At 43.5% G+C, this 22284-nt stretch overlaps 1 protein-coding gene across 1 annotated transcript in view; it reads right to left on the bottom strand.

Annotated features, from left to right (window-relative positions):
• The window catches only part of EXOC3L4 (exocyst complex component 3 like 4), a 63906-nt gene that overhangs the window by 33007 nt on the left and 8615 nt on the right, over positions 1 to 22284 (bottom strand). Inside the window, exons 4-7 of the mRNA XM_066605732.1 lie at positions 14728 to 14845; positions 13308 to 13436; positions 9807 to 9907; positions 7951 to 8046 (exon numbers count right to left, since the gene is read on the bottom strand). Of these exons, the coding sequence (XP_066461829.1) occupies positions 7951 to 8046; positions 9807 to 9907; positions 13308 to 13436; positions 14728 to 14845 (444 nt within the window). The remainder of the gene's footprint in view (positions 1 to 7950; positions 8047 to 9806; positions 9908 to 13307; positions 13437 to 14727; positions 14846 to 22284) is intronic.

The raw sequence follows: 22284 nt of genomic DNA, 5'->3' as shown, positions 1-22284 counted from the left end.
GGAGCTGGAAAACACGTTCCACGCACCTCCGATTGTGTGAATGGGCTAATTCAAGTAGCTGGAATTCACCCATTCACGCGATCTTTAGTCCAGTACAGCAGCGATCTTTTCACACGCCTATACTGCGTGCAGACAGCGCTGGTGTGAACGAGCTCTGATAGCTGGGGGTGAGTATATTTGTGGCACAGAGGTAGAGCAGATAGCAGTAAATAGCCGTAAGATGGCTGTTGTAATTTGGTTAAGGCACCTTTACACGGAACGACTGTCAGGCGCATACGAGCCCGACAGCCATCCTAGCAACTATAGCTCCTGTGCTTTACACAGGAGTGAAAGTTGTTCTGTGAATGAAGGCAGAGCGAACTGGAGATACTTTGACAAGTAAGTGATTTGTGGCTCTGTTGGCGGCCGCTTGTACACGTTATGGCTTTTGCCCAACTTCACTGTTTCCAGCGATAATTTGGGAAATAATCGCCCAGTGTGAAGGTACCTTTATGTAATGACACAGACTAGGAGAGGAAGAAGAAGTCAGGAGCAGAAATGGCTAATAAGAAAAGAGCGCATAGGGGAAAATTTACTAAGCATTTCCTGCGCCGGGCTTAGTAAAATTTCTCCCGATGCGCTGAATACATGAAGATGTGCGTGTTGAGCACATCCCAGCTCCTCCGTGCGCTCTCTCAGAAATGTACACTAGTTTCGGGTTATACATGAATCTATTGGTCCAGGATGGCAACACCCCTTCCAACAAACCCCGCCCAGTTTTGTTTTTTTTTTTAAAGTGTCATGGCCGTCGCAAAAAAAGGAAAGTCACAAAATTTTGTGTAAAAAGTTGTTGCGTTAAAATTTGTGACTTTTTTCACCAGAAAGTAATGTAAAACCCTTTATAAATGTGGCCAATAGTGCGGAACCTGAACAATTCTTGGCAAGGATAATATTTTTCAGCAGAGATGAATTCCTTAAAGTGTAGACAATGGATGCAGCTCAAAAATAATTGTAAGAGTTCATATATCTCTGCTCCCTACTATATTTGCTAAGATTTGTAGGAAAAAAATGTCTGAAATCTCTAGAGTCTCCTGACCTAGATACACTTACAGGGAAAATACAGAATGGAGAGGAGGAATCCGTTTTACTGTTAACCCTTACAGTACATTCCATGAGAAGTGAACATAAAGTTTGGGGGTCAATAATAAAAGTGTTACAGTTGCTACTCCAAGGCAGCAGTCATATTAATTAGAAGTTAGTTACTTCCTTCTTCACTGATGTCATCATCAAACTAACTTTCCCAGCATTCCTTCTGGTTCAAAGTTTTTGAAAAGTAGCAAAACCAAATCAGGTAACATAGTCCATAAACAAGGATGCAGTGAGAGGCCAATACTTGATTGTTAGGGACAGCTTAGAGCAATGTTCCCCAACTCCAGTCCTCAGGGACCCCAACAGGTCATGTTTTCAGGATTTCCTCAGTATTACACAGGTGATGTTATTCTTGTTATTGCCTCAGACATTGCCATATCTGTTCTTACTATAGGATATCCTGAAAACATGACTTGTTGAGTCTCTAAGGACTGGAGTTGGGAAACACTGTACCGAGTGAAACACTCTCAGGCAAACTTTGCCCTTTAGACTTGGAGGGCCCAAGACAATCTGGGACAACATGCTTTATAAATTCATTAAAGTCAAATGCACTTCTGTTAGCTCAGTAGTGTGAATGTTCTATATTGTGTTCTATACATTTTCTGATCATGTGTGTGTTTTGTATTAACAATATATCTACAGACATTTTCCTTTAGAAATTATAGGTTTATTTGATAGTGCCATCTGGTGGCCATTTGCATAAATGCACTTTTAAATCCATTTTCTCCAGTAGCATTTATAGCAATGTGTCTGAAATGAAGATGTAGAGCACCAGGTGTTCAAACAATAGAAGTGAAAGTCCTCGCTGACAAACCAGGCAGAGGCTGTTCTGAAACAACATCAACTAATTTGATCACCAAAGCAAAATTGTATTTCATTTTCTAATTTCTTTAGATTTATTTTACCATTTTGTTTTCTTTTGCAATATATTTTTAAATAGAACAGATTGCTTTTATATTAAGTTCTATCACTAGTTAGATGAATTGAGATCAGATTGTGCTCTGCAGCTGCTACAATCTCCTCTATAATGCCTGCTCCACACTCTCACTGCTCTCACATATATGGTAAGGGCTTATTCAGATGACCGTATATCGGCCGGGTATTCATGTACGGCCAATATACAGTGTCCCTCTCTGCAGGGGGAGGAGGCTGGAAGAGCCGAGAGCAGTGCACTGAGCTCCCACCCCCTCTCCGCCTCCTCTACACCCCTCTCGGGTCCTCGGCACTATTTGCAATAGGAGGGGGCCGGACGGGGGCAGAACTAAGTTCCGTGACTTAGCTCCTACCCCATCCCGCCCCTCCCCTTGCAAATAGGCAGAGCTATAAGTGATTGGCAGCCTTCCCTGTATGTACAGTCATACACAGCTGTCAATCACTGATAGGACCACCCATTGGACTGTTCAGCTCAGAATGTGCAGAGATATAAATCAAAAAAATACAAGTTATATTGAACCTTTTCCCATAAAACTATATACAAACTGCTAAGCTCCTCTTGCTCTAAAACATGCTGCCTGCTGTTTAGACACCATGTTTGAGCTGATGGGTTTCCTTTAAACTGCCACAAATGTTGTTCCCAATACTGAGTCAAATACTACCCCAACCATTGCTTCCAGTACCGTGCCCAATACTGCACCAAACATTGTACCTAATGCTGTGCCCAGCACCGTACCAAACTATACTGAACACTGCATCCAACACTGGGACCAACAGAGTATGCAACAATATACTAAATAATATACCCAATACTGCACCAAACATTAAATTAAGTATCAATAACTGCACTCAATACTGTATACAATAGTAAGGGCTCACTCACACGAACGTATGAGTCTCGCGTATTACGAGCGTAAAATACGCAGTACACACCAAAAATGTACGTACAGTGGTGCCTTGGGTGAAGAGTTTAATTCATTCTGTGACGGAGCTCTTAACCCAAAACACTCTTACGTCAAATCAATTTTCCCCACTGAGCTGAATTGAAGCGCCATTTATCCGTTCCGGACCTCCCTGAAACACGGCAATTTTTTGGTTACGTGTTTTTATAACGGAATAACTGAACTGAATAACGGAATCTTATTTGCTGAAAACTTGAAGATGCTGACGGAGCTGAACTGAATAACTTAACAACTACTGAAGAACTAAATCTTCTTCACTGATTTTTGCTCTCTTTGCCACGCTTTTCTCACTTTCATGTCCAGGGGTTTTCAATAAAAACCTGTCCAATGAGCTCTGTTTCATCCTCCCTTTCAGAATGTTTCTGAAATGGGTTAGGCAAGTGTCTAACTCTGTTAAATAGCTTCGTCACACGCCAAGTTGCAACTTGTTCTGGGTGTTTCTTTTGAATAAATTTTGAAAGTTTCTCCCACATTCCCAACATTTCCTTTATCTCACTTGTAGAGATCACCTCCTCCGCCAACTCTACGTTACCCACTTCCTGAAAAACCTCTGTGTGCTGCTGCGTTTGTAGCTCCTTTTGCTCCTCCGTTGTCAGTTCCTCGGAGTGCTCCTCAATGAGCTTGTTGAAGTCCCCTTCATCTATGTCCAAGCCCATGGTTTTGCCGAGGGATACAATCTTCTCCACCATTGCTTCTTCGGGTTCCTCCACCACTGACACTTCAAAGTCCGTTTCAGACACAACCTCAGGCCACAGCTTCTTCCATGCAGAGGTCAAGGTCCTCTTTGTAACACTCTGCCAGACCATATCGATAATTCTGAGGCATATCACAGTGTTATAGTGGTCCTTCCAGAACTCTCGAAGGGTGAGGTTTGTGCTCTTCGTCATCTCATAGCAATGGCGGAACAGGTGCTTAGTGAAGAGCTTCTTGAAATTAGAAATCACCTGCTGGTCCATGGGCTGCAGGATAGGGGTGGTGTTGGATGGAAGGTAGAGAACCTTTATAAACCTGAACTCTTCGAGGATGTCATCTTCGAGGTTAGGTGGGTAAGCAGGTGTGTTGTCATGGACAAGAAGGGCTTGCAGGGGTAGGTTATTTTCCTGGAGATATTTCTTAATGTCAGGACCAAGGACCAAATTCACCAACTCCACAAAGATCTGCCTGGTGACCCAGGCCCTTGAGTTTGCCCTCCACATAACCGGCAGTTTTTCTTTCACAATCTTATGTGACTTAAAGGCTCTGGGGTTTTCCGAATGATAAACGAGCAGCGGTTTAATCTTGCAGTCGCACACTGCATTGGCACACACTGCGAGGGTTAGCCTATCCTTCATAGGTTTGTGGCCTGGCATCCTCTTCTCCTCTGCCGTTATGTAAGTCCTCCTTGGCATTTTCTTCCAGAAGAGTCCTGTCTTGTCACAGTTCAAAACCTGCTGGGGGACGTATCCTTCAGCTGCTATAATTCCGGCAAAAGTTTTGAGGTAATTCTCAGCTGCCTTCGCATCCGAGCTGGCTGCCTCACCATGCCTGACAACAGAGTGAATGCCGGTCCTCTTTTTAAAATTTTTGAACCAGCCACGACTGGCTTTAAATGGATCACCCTATGCCTTGTCTGTCAATGTGCCTGGGGTCTGCTGCAGCAGATCGGCGTAAATAGCTTGCGCCTTCTCACAGATTATAGTCTCCGTCACGGTATCTCCTGCGAGTTGCTTCTCCTTCACCCACACCATCAGCAGCTTCTCCATATTTTCATGGATATCTGTCCGTTGTTTTGAAATTACTGTAACGCCCTTGGCTGGCATTATAGCCTTTATCAACTCCTTCTGCTTCAATATGGTGCAGATTGTAGAAGTACTGCGCTCGTACTGCTTCGCCAAGTCGACTACACGCATACCTTGCTCATATTTTTCGATGATTTCTTTTTTAAATCCGCTTCTTCTTCTCAGCACTGGCCTTCGCACTCGGTTTCTTCGGACCCATGGTTGGAGCTAACTGCTATTGGAATCTTATTTGCTGAAGACTTGAAGACCCTGACGGAGTTGAACTGAATCAATTAACTGAATAACTGAACAACTACTGAAGAACTGAATCTTATTTGCTGATTTTTGCCCTCTTTGCCCCGCTTTCCTCACTTTCATGTCCAGGGGTTTTAAATAAAAACCTGTCCAAATAGCTCCGTCACGCGCCAAGTTGCAACTTGTTCTGGGTGTTTCTTTTGAATAAAGTTTGAAAGTTTCTCCCACATTCCCAACATTTCCTTTATCTCACTTTTAAAGATCATCTCCTCCGCCAACTCTACGTCACCCCCTTCCTAAAAAACCTCTGTGTGCTGCTACGTTTGTAGCTCCTTTAGCTCCTCCGTTGTCAGTTCCTCGGAATGCTCCTCAATGAGCTCCGTGATGTCAGCTTCATCCATGTCTAAGCCCATGGTTTTGCCGAGGGATACAATCTTCTCCACCATTGCTTCTTCGGGTTCCTCCACCACTGCCACTTCAAAGTCTGTTTCAGACATAACCTCAGGCCACAGCTCCTTCAATGCAGAGGTCAAGGTCCTCTTTGTAACACCCTGCCAGGCCATATCGATAATTCTAAGGAATATCACAATGTTATAGTGGTCCTTCCAGAACTCTCGAAGGGTGAGTTCAATGCATATTGTCCGCTTCTTCCTATCAGCACTGGCCTTCGCACTCGCTTTATTTGGACCCATGGTTGGAGCTAACTGCTTAATGTGAATGAGTAGGACACGGGATGCTTGGAGGATGTTGCGGCATTCACTGTGTGTTATTACGTGGAACGCAGTAATAAATCCAGAAACAATCCAGGAATAATACTGTACTTGTACATTGAGTTTGTGATCTCGGAGTCCCTTTAACAAGCACAGTACTGTATGTACAGTAGAATTGATACAGGAGGTGTACTGTATGTAGTGGTGCTCTTTAAATACTGTAGATGCTCCTAAATAGATGCTCTTTAAATGTAAATACACCTTAAACTGTACAGTACTGGAATCTGCTTATTATGTGTATCGTATGTGCTCAATTGTCCTTTAATTTTTCTTTTTTTCAACTTTCTCGGACTTTGCCCCGCTCTCCCTTGCACTTCGGCACGTTGAAGACCCAATCAGGGAGCCGCTAGGCTCTCACACGAAGCGTCACTGGCTTATACCAGTAATATGGTATAAGCTCTCATGTCCGCTCGCTGGACCATCCTGTGCATGCGCGGTGACGTAACCGCGCATGCGCGGTAACAATTATTTGCTTGAGAGGATCCCGGAGACAGCAGTGACTTCACCCATCTCCGTCGAAATGCAGAAGCAGGCACGTAACACGAGTTTCTGCTCTTAAATCAGAGCAGAAATTCGGGAGAGAGCCTGCTTCCAAGCTGAGGCACTCACATCCTAAGGGAAGACTGTACATGTATATTTGCTATATATTAAACCCCCATTGCTTATATTGGTGCATATTACATGGCAAAATAGGACATGCTGTGTTTTTGTTTCTCACATATAAAAAAATGTTGTGAGTGACCCGATATCAATCAGTAGGCCTTTAGCACCATATATTAGGCGTGTGATGTAGGCCCCCGTGAGTAAGCCCTAACTATACTAACCGTTTAGCTGCCACAATACTGTGCAAGCACTGCACCTAGCATTGTAGTCAGTGCTATACCCAAACTTTTACTCTAGTCTAGTCTAGTCGAGGCGCTGTACCGTCACACACTGCACAACCTGTAATAGTCCGTCATAATTGTGCCCCAGATCTGCCGGTAATAACATTGTCCTCCGGTCCTTCCAAGCTGTTACAAGTTCTCCGTGTTTCCTCCCTGCCAAGGCTGCAGTCACCATAAGTAGGAATTTTCATAGGAAATTCCCTACTGTGACGAAACAGTAAATATGAAGCAACTGCAAACAGACATCTATTATTACCGCCTGCTGGTGGCCTCCTGCCATTTAACCCCTGAGATCCCTCATATAGGTTTTTCATATCTTCTATCTATAGGGGATGCAGACGTAGCAGCCAGCTCCAACATCTTGAGTGCCTCTAATACACCAGCCACACATCAGATTATTTTAACACGACTCCTTCTAATTGCACTGTAATACAATCTGGCTAGATGGCGCTATCTCCCTATAAAAATGAACATATGTTCTAATGTATATTCTATATGAAATTATCATTAGATGTATGATGACAGTGGTAGGTGGAGTCACAATGTATACATTTTGCACTCAATTCCATCCTCAGTGCCACACAGCTTTCCTAGGTTCCTGAACAGCTAATACATTGCTGAACAACCTGGCAAGTTGACTATACAAGGATGTGGGAAAGCTGGGTGACAACTCGTGTGTGAGCTGGTAAGGCTCTTAGGTTGGTTGGTTCACAGCCTATAAAGGTATAAGAAAGCATGATCTGTTTCTTCATTGCAACTATGTAAGATTTACATTCAGCTTTTCTAGACTCCTGAGCAGCAATTCTTCCTAGCTTTACAGCAATGCATTTCCAGATAATATAATTGGGCAATTCCACTACTTAGAAGCTTGGGAAAGCTGGGTAACAACTGCTATTGGAGATATCATGGCCCTCACATTGGCCGTCACTCATTGTCTACTTGACTGGCCACACCCTAGTTGGCTTGAATCATAATGCTTTGCAATCCAACTGCCGCAAGCTATCATATAAATCACTTGTACAATATTTGTATACAAGGGCTTAACTACAGAGGCTAGAAGTATAGTAGTAGTCACAACGGACCCTGATTCCTAACGGGGGGGGGGGGGGGGTAAATGTCCCTCTGCCTCATAATTGGACAGCAGTATTATAAATGGCCCATGTTGGGTTGGGAGCTTGTTACAGACTTTGCACTTTTCTAAGGAGCCTCAAGTCTGTGCCTTTAAATACATTGTACCCTATCACATTATTCTAGCACTCACCTGAGTTTCATGAAACTATTCACATAAACAACAGTGTACTGAGCAAACAAGTTGGTGAATTGGGTGCCGACACAGTCCTGAAAGGCAGCTTGCAGTCTGCGGACAAAACAAGAAGCATGTTATTGGAGGGGACCCCCTAACATTTCTTATGGATGATAAGTAGAGATGAGCGAACACGTTCGGCCCCGCCCCTTTTTCGCCCGAACACCGAACTTTGCGAACACCTCGGTGTTCGGGCGAAAAAGTTCGGGGGCCGCCGTGGCAGCGCGGGGGGGTGCGGCGGGGAGTGGGGGGGAGAGGGAGAGAGAGAGGGCTCCCCCCTGTTCCCCGCTACTGCCGCCCGCGCCGCCGCGCATCTCCCCGCCCCCCGGCGGCACCCGGACACTTACGCGCGAACACTGCAGTGTTCGCTAAAGCCGGTGTCCGGGTGCGGATGTGTCCGTAACGGACACGTTCGCTCATCTCTAATGATAAGTTTTCTGTAGCATTGTTTAAAGAACTTTTGCTATATTTTCTGTAGTTTTAGGGTACTTTAGCAGCAATTATAATAATATCATGCCTATGCTCTACTGTCCTGAGCAAAAGGGACGTGGCTGATGCTGGGACCGGATATACTCCAGGTATCCCAGTTGAAGCTCAGTCTACAAGGGTGTTCTACAAGAAAGAAGTGCTTCAAAGCTATTGAAATGCAAACCGGGAGGAATCAAAGCATGAGTGGTTTTGACAGCAATGGTGGTCCACAACTCAGCAGCATCCACGCTATAGGGATGCATGGGATTTTAATCATTAGCACTGAGCTGCCCTTTTGACCACTGCTTGGCTCAGAGCTCTCCCACGAAATTTGTGTTTACTTAACCTCTTGCCCTGCTCTGGGTGGTTTTTGGAGCCAACTGGTAAAAGCAGCTGAGTGGCTCAAACCCCTGACCAATGGAACCTTATTGCTCAGACAGATGTCCACATCTGCCCGGTAGCATCTGTGTAATATTACCTCCACCTAAAATCGGTCTCTGCATGTCTTATTGAAATATGATTTATAATCTCATGTAATTTAAGGCATGCATTTTGTACAGTGTTTCCATATTTTTGTCCACCCTCTTTGCCTCTCTCAAGGGACTGTTATTCTCCAGTTTGATTGTTCTACATTGAAAGAAAGACATTTGGGTACATTTACGTGCAGCACAAAATCTGTGGCAAAATCCTCAGCATTTCCACATAAAACAAACGCGTATAAATCGTGATTCTTGGTGTGGATTTTGACTAGGTGTCAACTGTGTATCTGCAGCTGATTTTTCCATCTAAATCGCTCCTGTCGCCACAAAAGACCTTGTCACCCGACAACTGCCAGTAAGCGTCGCGCCACTGGTCAGGTGATACCACTTCCGTGTAATCTGATCAGCGGCGTGGCATGCTTTAGAAGCTGCCAGTGGATAAGGAGTATTGCCAGTGCTGCGCTCTTGATGCTGACAGCGCAAATTATTTTGAGGTGAGGGCAGCGCTGTAGATACACAGCTGATTTCTAGTCACAATCGGCACCAGTGGCACAGATTTTGATCTAGCTTTGATGCAGAAATGCTGCAGATTCTCTACTGCAGAAAATCTAGAGGATTTCCTTTATACCCTAATCCACATGGGCACAGAAGGAGTAAGTCATGATGGAAGTAACATGCACAAGATTTACAGACATGGATAAGGAAAGCTAGCGTAAGGAATTCTTTGTATATCTGCGTCCCCAGTTACACTAGGATGAGCAGCTCTGAGGCCCAAACTGCTGCTCTGGTGAAATACTGATGGAGACTAAGAGAACAAGAACAATCCGGAGCCAATGGAAATGTTATTATTTGGGTCTAGTAACAAACCTTGTGATGAACATTCCCAGTTCCTCTACACAGGCGTTGGAGGCAGAAGTCTCTAGTTCATCACATAGTGTTGCCGAGTTTCTGACATGAGTTCCTATCATCTACAAAAAAAAGCATAAAAGATACTGGTGGTGTTTGTGCCACTTAGCTGGAAGTTAGTTTATAGCTGGATAGATGGAACCCATGCTTGCTACACATAACAGATATAGATGCATTTTTTACAGAAATACTGCTACACAAGTATTACCCTATAGTGCCAAATAACACTCCCATACAATGCCCACACGATACTGCCATACATTGCCCAAATAATACTACCACACAATGATTAAATAGCATGAGGATCTAGGAAGGTGAATAGGTCAATGATAAATTGCATTTTGGTCGAGGGAAGTGAGGGGGTTAATGGTTAAGGCCTTGGTAATCATGGGCAAAAAGGGTCAAAGGGAGTCTGTCAACCCCATTGAGCCCCACAAACCAAACTTATGGCCTCATAGTAGTTGATACTCTAAGCCCATATGGCTTACTCAGACTGCTGTAGGTGCATCTACTCTCTGTGGCACGGAGCATAGTTGCACCTGAATCGGGGAATCCCTTCCCCTTCATCGGCTTTTCAATCTCCACGCCTACGGCCTTCTGAATGAGCCCTTATATTTACCTTCCACGCCTTTCCTTGTCATGCGCTATCAAAGCCACCAATGTAATGCATACTGTGATCTACATGGCACACATAGTCCTCTCAGTCTATGCATATGCTAAGTAGTATGACTGATGCATTGCAGGGAAACAGCGATCAAGCTAAGTATAAGACTTATATCCCTGAACTAAGCATGGTAGCTCTTATGAGCCCATAAGTTTTGATTGTGTGGCTAAAAGGAGCTGACCGATTCCCATTACTGGTAATGTTCTTGGTGGTCTAGGGCAGTAAAGGGGAAACTTATAAGCTTTAATGCTTCCAATACCTGGGACTTCCCTGCATGAAGCATTTATGGCAGCCTATATTCTGTCTGTAGACCCCTTTGTTAGGGCTGTTGGGATGTGGGTATCAAAATTGCAGCTTTGCACAGTACAATTCATATGCCACATACGGTGCCTGCTAGAGAGGGAATCACTAAAAAAAAGTTGTGGCTCCAGCAAATTTCTTTTTATGGAGTGGAATTTTCCCTAAACATATTTATTTTAGCTTGATTTATAAAGTATTATTTATAGATTTTTGCAACCATTTTTCATTTCAATTGCCCCATATAAAGTAAAGTGAGTCTGATTAAAACTCTACCGTTTTGTGTATACAGCTCCTAAACAGGCCTACATGTCTCAATGGTTACAGACTTTGTACTCTGATTCTGCAGTTTTGTATTACTGCCCTTCCTCTGCCTCTTCTCCTTGACAACCTGCAGATAGTGGAAGGGTTGGAATACAGGCATGACTTGTGTGTAGGCTGTAACCATTTATACACACAGTAGACTGCAAAACACGCAGAAAGTTAGGACATTTTAAATCAAGACCTCCTGCAAAGGGGCTTCAGTTTTTGATGTTGGGAATTATTTAAAAACAGAAGTTGTACCACTATACACACCCTTTAAGAAAACAGGCCTTTTCTTTTTAGTGCAGTTCCCCCTTAAACGCAGCAATGCATGGAGAGGGTTAAGCAAAAATCTGGCGTCGGATATTTAAATTCCTCGACTCCGACAATTAAAACACTTTGTACGCTTGCATATCCACTATTGTGATGACAACGTACCGGCCATTGAAATGCAAATAGATCTAAAATTGCAGTTTCACAATCCCCCATCTATCGCGTTCTGCCAGGAAGCAGCTGTAAATGCTCCCATCGTCCATATGAGTCACAGTGTTGCAGTAAAACAATAACCGCGTGTTGTGCTTTATTCTACAAGGTGAGCGACAAAATATTTGTACCAGAGAAAACCTACAGGAGCGTAAGTTATCTGCGCTGATCAAAATAAAAAGATGGCTGGTACAGTAGTTCTATGCATGATAACACAACTGGATGAATGGTCCTAAAAACAGCTCGGTAGCCCCTAGCCAGGCATAGGTGAGCAGCTAGTACCGGACCACTACTCAAAGGGATCTATCAACACGGTATCATTTTTCATATTTTATATAACTATCCATTTAAAAAATACAGAATTTTTCAATTTTCTTGCTGGCCATTAGAGCCAACACAATAATGTGACATTACCTGTGTTCTGCCGGTCACTTGGCAGCTTTGCTGTGCAGACTGGGACAAAGTCAGCAGAGTTATCTCATTAGAAGAGGGCATACTCAACAGAGTCATCTCATTAGCATTAGAGGAGGGCATAGTGAACAGAGTATTCTTAATATCAGCAGACAAGGGCACTGTCAGTAGAGTCGTCATATTTTCAGTAGACAAGGGCATAATCATTAGAGCAGGTCATAGTCAGCAGAGCCATCTCATTATCATCAAAGGAGGACATAGCAGAATCATGTTCTGTATGCAGCTTTCCTCCCACTCTCTGATAACATCTATTTTTTTCTGAAAACTCCATTAAGGTATTTTTACACAAGGCAAGTATTGGACAAATGCTGCTTGAAACAGTGAATAGCTGCCCCGACAGGGCACTGAGCGACAGCACAGGAGCAAAATTCTGTTGGACAGCTGTCGGGCGCTATTTCACCCAACAGTTTTCCCGTGAGAAGGTAGCTTTAGTCTATGGACACTTTTGTGTCTATTAACACCCATTCATTGCAGCTGTTGTAAGTCACGCAAACACTGCTGCATTCTCTATATGGACCACTGGCATGACTATAGGGAATGCAGGGAATGCAGTTGCACCCTGGCCCAAGAGCCTCAGTACTATGAATAAAGCATTACAGTTGGGGGCCCTGTTACAGGTTTTGCATTGGGGCCCAGGAGCTTCAAGTTATGCCTCTACGTTAAGGGTTGAGAGAAGTTGAGGGGCCCCAAGATAAAATTTTGCATCCGGACCCATGAGCCTTTAGCTATGCCCCTGATATGGACTATACAGGAAGGAAGTAGGTCCAAATATCCCTAAAGATGTGCAAATAGTCAGTGGGAATAAGTATGAGCCTACAGAAAATACATTCCCAAAAATTTTAATATGATCCACTATCAGTTTCTAAGGATTGTCTGAAGGTCAGACACACCACCCAATTTGTTTCTTATCGTAGATGCTCAGAAGGTAGGATGATAGGATACATTATTACTGGCTCCCTTTAGAATACATCAGGAACAGCCCTTTAAATTGACCATTCCTTTAAGTCTTGGCTAGGTTTGCTACAACATCAGGTCAATTATATACCATGTCTATAGAGTAAGATGGCATGGACTTGAGTTGAGGTTGAGTTCAATGGAAATCAATGGGAACTGGGCAACACTGACTGAAGTCTTGAAGTTTTCAATCTTGGATCACACAAAGGCAGCTTAAAGGCACACAGCAGTGAAGGCCTAACTTAACCTTAGTCAAGGGGCATCAGAATAATTACAGCCAGCAAATGTACCTCTTCGATGTCGGTGTAAATGGGTAAGTGGCAGCTGTCTGTCAATACCAGCTCTTCCACCTCTTCTCCATTTTCCCAGTTCCTCTTCTCCATTTCCAGTATGTTGGACAGATACATTCTAATTGTTTCCTAAAAGGAAGTATTTAAGAATAATAATGACGAGTTTACATCTATGAATGTCACATTGTGTGTTGCATAAGTTGATAAGGAAGCATGGTCATGTGCTGTTCATGAGGAAGAAGTAGATGTTGTGTAGTATTTTGTTCAAAGAGTTGTAGTCAATATAAGACTATTGTCCTCTGAGATGGTCAAAACTGGATGACCATGCTGATGAAACATCAAAGGACACATTGGTGTAGCTACTAGGGGTGGCTCATAGTGAAAGGGGACCTAGCACTGGACCACGCCACATGCTATGTGACCAAAGATCTGGACATGTCTATTAGTAGACACGGGTCTACAGGAGTGATGACATCCAAAGGGGTTCTTTGGGACTGTGATCCAACGATCAAAAGAAGTCCAGTGAATTTTGATTCTTCTTGGCTATACTGCGATTTATGTATCCCTACCCTAAATTCAAATAAAATGAGTGCCCCCTAGAGGTGGCTGCAGACATCAGAAATTTTATTGTCAAATTCTATTACTGTGTGAAGGGAAGCTGGAGATTTAAAAGCCTGGACCTCCACAGAGATATATTATGATATTAATAAGTTCAAAACTTTGGACCTAAAAACAGATGTTATCATATTTTATGAAGCGTCCAGCGGGGGGGTCGGGTCAATTTTGAGTTTTCCTATGTGGCCCTATGATCTCCTCACGTCCCCCTAAATGCATCTTTTAAGGTGCAGAAAGGGGATTCTCTTCTGAGGACAGGGGCGGGTTGAAATAGAGCCAACAAAGGGGTTGTCTGCTTTAGGCAACACCTATTAATGCATTCTGAAAATACTGGCTAAGGCAGGTTGGGCTACCTGTTACCCTAACTCCTATAGAGGTCAAGGGTAGTTATGAAAAGTCTATGGTAGAAGTTTATGGAAGTTGTGGAAACGACCTGCCCAGACTTATGGGAGTTATTATAACAGCCTGCTCAGGAATACCCATATATGACCCAGCTCTGATCCATGACTCCTGCAGCTGCATTGTCTGTTGGAGTCTGAAACCTACCTCTCCTTTCATCAGATCATGGAGCCATCACATAAGGATTTTAACGTCTATTTTCTCCCAAAAACAGCGCCAAACATGTTCAGGAGTTGCATCTGATTCTGTAGCTCAGTGACATTGAAGTGAAGGGACCTGAGCTGCAATACCACAAACAACCCATGAGCAGATGTGGTGCTGTTTTTGGAAGAAAGCTGCTATGTTTTCTAATCCTGACCAACCCCAATCTGCATGGTGTAAGAGCATAATTATTATAAAACATTACCTGCAGAGCTTGATTATAATCTTTTTTCAGTTTTTCTAGACACTCTCCATCTACTAGCGGGCGGAGATTTAAAGGGTTAACTTCTGCTTGAAATTCAGGATCGCCCATAAATGTCTCACTGCAAAAGTTGAATAGACAACAATAATTTGTTATATTATGTTCTGTAGGGGTTCTCTGTGCCTGTTTAAGGAAAAGCCGGGTGACAACCAACAGCGGGGGCGCAGCTGTAACTGGTGCAGAGGTCACACCCAGGCCCTTTTGCAATGGAGCCCAGGAGCTTCAAGGTCTATCTCTGATTGCTAGGGTTTCTGCTCTAGCACCCACAAAGGTTGTCATCAAGCTTTTCTAGAGTCCCGAGTGGCAGACCATATTTATTATGTAATGATAGGATACCATGGATGTATCAATGAGGAATTGGAAAAGTTGGGTGATCATCTTTCGAGGACGTTGGTCTTTAATTTGTGAGCCTATAGCTGTTTTACAAAACGACAACTCCCAGCAGCACAGGTTAGAGACCACCATTCCAGGAGACGAACGGCACGGCGGCCATACTGGTCGCCACCCAACTTTCTCAGGACCAGGTACAACAGAAAAATCCAACTCAAAATATTTTATTTACATGTGATTTTTTTATTTTAATGGGCAATGTTGCTTCAGTTTCCCGATGCTTTCTAGTCATATCTCAGATGTGCTCTTTAAGTAAATTGATTTTAACATCACTGTATTATCCTCTTGAGATATCAGATAGTCAGAGATGGAGGCAGATCTGTTGCCATGGCAACCGTTCGGGGTCACATTCTAAGAGGGACTACTAACCAATACGGGAAGTGCGCTCTTAAGGTTCCTGCATATACACCTAATATAGTGCCATGCTGTTAAATGTACTTTCCTCCCGGTTGTAGGTCATAAATGTTGAATGGCCCAGGGCTTTGATTACAGGTATGGAGAAAGGCACTTAATGCAGCACATGAGGCTGCATGTCGTTACTGCGCACCGTCGTATAGAGCGATAATGAGTGTGACACAAGCAGATTAAACATTTCTTGAAGTTACTTCAGTGTAATCACATCCAATCCACAGATATTAAGGAAGGATCTGAGCGCCTCCCAAATTTCAAGCAATAAAAAAAGGGCAGCATTTTTTTTACATCAGGCCACCATGCTCCCATTTATACTAAGCCACGCTCTTTGTGTCCCTCATAAAGTGCTATAAATAGGGGCCCTAATACAGATTTTGCATTGCAGCCCAACAGGTTCAAGTTACGCCTCTGCAACACGGTGATATTGATTATAGCCATGACTTGTCTCTGTGGTGCTATCCCCAATGAACCTCTCAGAACCTCCCTATAGTACTCCTTCTGTGGCCCCACTTACTAAAGTATGACTTCTTTGGCCCCATTTAGTTTATAATGTCCCCAATGTAGCCCCACTCAGTTATATTGCCTGTTCTATGACCCCACTTATCTACAGTTCCCCTCCTTGTGGCCCCACTTAACTTTAATATTTATATGGCCCCTTTCTAGTCCCACTTAATAGTGTCCCCTGGTGCCACCGCCAGGCCTCTGCTTCAGTATCACAACTTAGCTCAGCAGCAGCTGCAGTAACTGCCCACAACCACTAGTCCTGGACAGCGCAGGTCTGTATGCAGCATCACCTGACTCCTCCCCTATTTTCCTTACACAGTATACTTACAGCAGGGAGGAGGAGTCTGAAGATGCTACAAACAGATGTCCAGGATTTGTGTTTGTGAGGGAGGAGAGCAGTAGAAAATACCATTGATGACCTATCCACAGGATAGGTCATCAAGAGTTGATCGTCCGGGGTCCGTCGCTCGGGTGCATGCTGTCAGTGCCGCAAAAACTTCGTCGATCAACTGTTTCAAAAAGTCAAGGCTCTCGAGTAAGTGCTGCAACCTCCTGCTTGGCCTGCGGCGTCGCATTCATTGCTCACATGGTCTTAATGCAGCTCAATATCATTCAAGAAGCATAGGACTGAGGTGCCATTCCATGCACGATTGCTACACAGTTGATTAGTGAGGATGGCGGGAGTCAGACCCCTACAGATCTGATACTGATGATCTGTCTTAAGGATAGGTCATCAATACGTCAGTCCTGAAATATCCTTTTAATGAAGGCCATTTTTATCTTAGGTACATTGCAGCAATAGGAACATGGTTGCAAAAGTGTATATACCATTGAGGTCCAGAAGCTACAAGCTATGTCACTCCGTCATGTCCTTGTGACATCAGGTATGCAAATAACCAACTCCTTTGAGGATCTAGCTTTTGGCTTTACTGCTCGCTTTTCATCCTGAGCTACCTGGTTGATGAATGGAATGGCAGTGAACATTGACGCGTAGCCTTTATTCACACTGTGCATTTTAAATGCAGTTTCCATGATTTTTTTTTTTTTTATCCAAAACCCATATTGGGTAAGAAAACAGTCTTTATACTTCTATATTGGATCCACTCTTAGTTTTGCTTAAATACATGAAAAAAAATTGTCAAAACTGCCCTGTGTGAATCAAACAACAAGTGAATAGGGATACAATACTGCAATACTGGATACAAGCATGAATAAAAGTGGTGCTGTTTCTAGATTTTTTCATAAAGCCCTTTAGGTGTCAGTCTATACTGTAGCTCCAGCATTCTATTCATAAACTAGGAAACTCAGGATGAAAAGTGCTAAAGGGCCTGCTCTTCTCAAATAGCATTGTACAGCAGGGCAGAAATTAAAATAGTACATATGGAGTATAATATTAATCATCTGTTGCGATTTATAGGTTTGGCAACCAATTATGTGCACAGACCTCCTGATTCATTGCTCTGATATTTATAGACCCTTTTTGTCTGCCACCACACACACACACATATCTGTATGTAATATATATATACTGAGCATATATAGAAAGTATATACATTATTCTGTACCCAGACTCCCACAATGGTGGGTGACATCACGGCACTGACACCAAGCACAAACTGGTAACTGCATGAAAAACAAGTCAAGTGTTCAGGAAAATTGCTTTATTTGTAGAACACGAGGTACCTCGGCTGAGTAATTAGTCACAGTGCGTAGGATTAGCAGCGTTACCCAACCTTTGTGTTATTTGTTGCTGCAATGGGAAAACAAGAAATTAATGCAGCCACAAAAAGATCTGAAATTAAAATAATGGCTGAAACATAACGGAGCCCCCACACACACTGAATACCCCTCAGGCTCTTTTCATACATTCCATGTAGGATTTTAGTGCAACAGGTGATATAATTTGTGAATCTGCTATTTCCAGTGGCACACGCTGGCCCAAGAGCCTAAATGCCCTTTCACATGGCCGTATGCATTTTTATGGTCGCCCGTACGCACTGTAAAATCGCATGAATGAAGAATAGTGATCTTTAAACGCGTACAAATACGCTGTAGTGTGGAAATCCCTTGATCGGCAGAAATCCTCGGAATGACTGCTAATGCTTGAATAGAGCCAGCTGTCTTCTTTTCTCAGCGCTGGACGCAGCTAAACTCCCTCCCCCTTCCTTTTTTTTTCAGGTCCCATAGGAGTCTATGGGAGCTTCCAGCGTATCTCGGCAAAAGATAGGGCAATACCTATCTTTGGATGCAGCATATAAAATGGGCAACCGAAACCGGTCACGAATGTGCTATTTTTGCCAGCGCAATTTTTTACGCAGCTAAAAATCGCTGGATTCCAATGCTTCAGATGGTCGCAATATTTGCTGCGTATATGTGGTCATGTGAATAAGGCCCAAGGGGGGTGCTGTTGCAGCGTTCGAGGAGCGGCCCCACAGCCGAGGAGATAGCAGGGTAGATTGCGGCCTTGTCACGGGGCTCTACCATCTCCTCCTCTGGGGAAAGCATGGGACCCGTCCAAGTTACTGCTGGGGAAGTTTCACGTGGGAAAACCTAGTTTGGTCCTTGTCACTCGTGACACCAATGTTCCATCCTCTGCGGTGAATCCAGAAGTTAGGAAATAAATAGTCCACACGCAGGGATAACTTACTTGAGCAGAATCAGGAACAGTCGGTAGAGCTCGTTTACTCCAATAAACTATTACAGTCCAAAACTTTACACACGCCAGCAGGACACCGGTGCAGACATAATAGTGGTGTGACAGGGAGGTTTCACAGGATAACAGACAAATCCACAGTCCCAGTTATCTGTGGGGTTCTGTTCCTGGCTACTCTCTTTCTCTCTCCAGCTCTCTACTGGTCAACACTCACGTTTGTAAGTAGCATTCAGCGCTGCCTGGCAGTTCCTGTCACTCTCTCAGTCCTCCATATTAAAACCAAGGAGGCCTGGATGGATTGGGCCCAGGGCACACATCAGGCCATCGTTCAGCCTCTTCTATCAAGGGGCTCCTCGTAAGACGAGGCACAGTCTCTCCTACTCACTAAAGAGCTTACTCTTTCACAGACTCCAACTCAGACTCTTGTAGGCTTGTCTTGGCAAGAAGACCCTTGGCAAAACTCTCTTTGCACTCTCCCTTAGACTCACTTAGACTAACTTAGGCTAACTTAGACTGACTTGCATTCACCTTGCAAATATATATATATATATATATATATATATATATAAATAAAACCATGATCACGTGACACACAACAAGATACATTTTCCAGACATAACCTAGACGTTAACCCAAACACAAAGGCACAAGACAAACACATGCATACTTATGGAGGGCCCCCATCAACTCTGGGCCACCATACTCTAAAAAGGTCAAGTATGTGTGAGAATATGTTGGTGCATGGCAAATGGGCACAGTGCATTATGGGAACTCAAAGCCAAATTGCACTATTTCTCTTTATAGGGGATGAAGCTCAGTTTTGTCTTATAGAGCTCTGAATCTCCAGCTTCTCATCATATAGTTAAAGGGGTATTCCCAGAATCTTTTTTTTTATCACCTAGCCAAACGATAGGTGATAAAACTCTGATCGGGTAGGGGAGGGAGGGACTCACTGCTAAGACCTCCATCAATCCCAAGAATGGAGTTCCTTGTGCCCTTCTACTACTCATTGCACTCCCTGCAGTGTGAAAACATTTGAATGGAGTGGCAACCAAGCATGTATGGTACCACTCCATACCCGGGATGACCAATAGGAGATAAGCTATTTGGTGCAGAGGGTAATAGCTGAGCACTTACATTCTGCTCAGAATTTAGTAAATTATATATAAAGAAGGTGCAACATGCACCTAATAAACAACAAACAAGGAAAAACAAACAAAACCAAGGAAGAGAAACCGAGTTATGGTTGCACAGTTTCGTGGGGAAGGGACAGAATTGACCTCTAAGGGAGGTGTTGCAGTGGTTTTTGTATTGGTGCCATGCTGATAGTCTGGTGCAGGTTTTGCGGGTGATTCTCCATCTTCTGGACCTGGTGGCTGTCGTATTAGGTGCGACATGCTTAGTCGCACCTGAGGGTAATTGTCACGGCTATTCAGTCTAGCTGAGGCTGGAATGAATTGCCATTGAATCTTCAGTCTAGCTCTGACTGTGGTCCTAGTCAGAGCTTGGTCCTGGACCTATCATTTGCCTGCTGCATCGCAAAGATAAGTTTGTGTTTCTTTCCTTTTGTGTTTCTTATGTTATTCTCCTGTCCCTTGTAGGGTTAAGTAAAAATTGAGGTACGAGGTCAGGTATGTCCTTGTCAGGGCAAATTGCCTGCATGTAGTCAGGTCCCTATCCCTAAGGTTATTTAGATAGGGAAAGAGTTCCCATGTTTTAGTTTATTATTGTTTTGACACAGTTTGTGTGTTTATGTGCGAGATCTGCGGGTTACGGTTCCAGCACGTCCTAAATGGACGTGACTGGAGGAATTCATTATAAGAGCATAGTAGAAGTGTAAGAGTCCCATGGAGACCATATAACGTAGAACTTCTTTAATGTGCTGTGGATTGAAGCTATCAGGTATTCCATAGAGCATATACCCTTCATGCAGTTGTACAGGTGAATACTAGAAAAGTACAATACTAGGACAGTACATTTCCAGAAGATAGCAATGAGGCGCCTGGTTGCCATGAGCGTAAGAAAGAACAGCCTGGTATTGGGCTTCCCAAAATTTTGGGGAGGACAGTGAAGAGATAGGGTAGTGAACATAATAGAACATTAGTGTTTACTTCATTCTTTTATGAGAGCCACAGATATAGAAAAACCTCTTGTACTTGACTATTTCCAACTGCCCCATTGAAATGAATGGGGTGGCACCACACATGCTTGATCGCTACTCCATTCAAATGTCTCCTCAGTGTGACACGTGCAGTGAGGAGGGGAAGGGGGCATGGGACCCCTGTTCTTGGAGATCCACTGATTAGAGTTTTATCATCTATCCTGTGGATAAAACATGATTACGGGAATATCCCTTTAAATGATATATTCTGGTAGTTGCCACTAGGGGGGGCTCCTTACATATGTATTTATACAGTTGATATTCAGCTCTTGTGTGAAGGGCTCCCCCTAGTGTTAACTGTAGGTAGCTAAAATTTGATTATGTTACTCTGTACACTTGTGCGATGAAAAGCAGAGGACATGGAGTTCTCAACCTGGAGATTTGACCCTATAAAGATACAGTTTATGATACAGTCTTGCGATCTTAGCAGTGCTGCTAGCCTACAAAAATTAGGAAAAGATTAATTTATCAATGTCATAACTTAATAAATTGTAGAGATGAGCGAGCACGCTCGGATACAGCAGTTACTCGGGCGAGCATCGTTCTTCTTGAGTAACTGCTTACTGGTCCGAGCGTGCTTGGGGGGGGGGCGGCAGGGGTGAGCAGCGGGCGGCAGGGGGAGAGAGAGATCTCTCTCACTCTCCCCCCGCCCCCCCCCCCCACCCCCGAGCCTGCTCAGACCAGTAAGCATTTACTCCAGAAGAGTAACTGGTAGCGAGTGTCACATTCCATGATGGGGAGGCCACAAGATTTGGCGTCCTTTGTAGTGGAAAAATAAGACAGCTCTTAGTTTACATAATACAACCATCCCCTGTAAATATAAATTCTTGAGTCCGATTACATTACTAAGAACTCTGTTCAGCCATGCTTATTGTATGACTTCAAATAAAAATATCATATCTACCTGATTTTTTTTATCTTGAGTTAGAAGAATCCAATGAATTTTACTTTGAATTTTCAAAACTCTGCTTCTAGAGCTGGAATTTAGAACATTTCAGGATTGATGGAAGTTTTTAAAAATACGTAAGATAAGAAAGAGCTCAGAGAAGGTAGAGGTGAGTTATGCTATATTATGTCTGAGCCATGTATTTGTTTTTCTATATTATACTATATTAATATACAACCTAACCTGCTAGCTCTAACCAACTATCCCGTACATATTAATTACCCCTGTACACTCTGACTGCAGTTACCTCTTATATTGCCCTCATGTCATACTCAGAAATATGATCAGGTCCTGACTATACACCTGCTTTAGGCTCTGTTCACATCTGCATTCGGGTTTCCATTCTTCTGTTCTAGAAACAGAAAAAAGTAAATCCTGCAGTAAACAGAAGCGACTTATGATGGAACTGAGCGACGCCAGACAAATTCCACAGAC

This window comes from Eleutherodactylus coqui, chromosome 6 (genome assembly GCF_035609145.1).
Source record: "Eleutherodactylus coqui strain aEleCoq1 chromosome 6, aEleCoq1.hap1, whole genome shotgun sequence".
In the NCBI taxonomy this organism is placed as follows: domain Eukaryota; kingdom Metazoa; phylum Chordata; class Amphibia; order Anura; family Eleutherodactylidae; genus Eleutherodactylus; species Eleutherodactylus coqui.
This window is presented reverse-complemented; position numbering and strand designations above follow the sequence as displayed.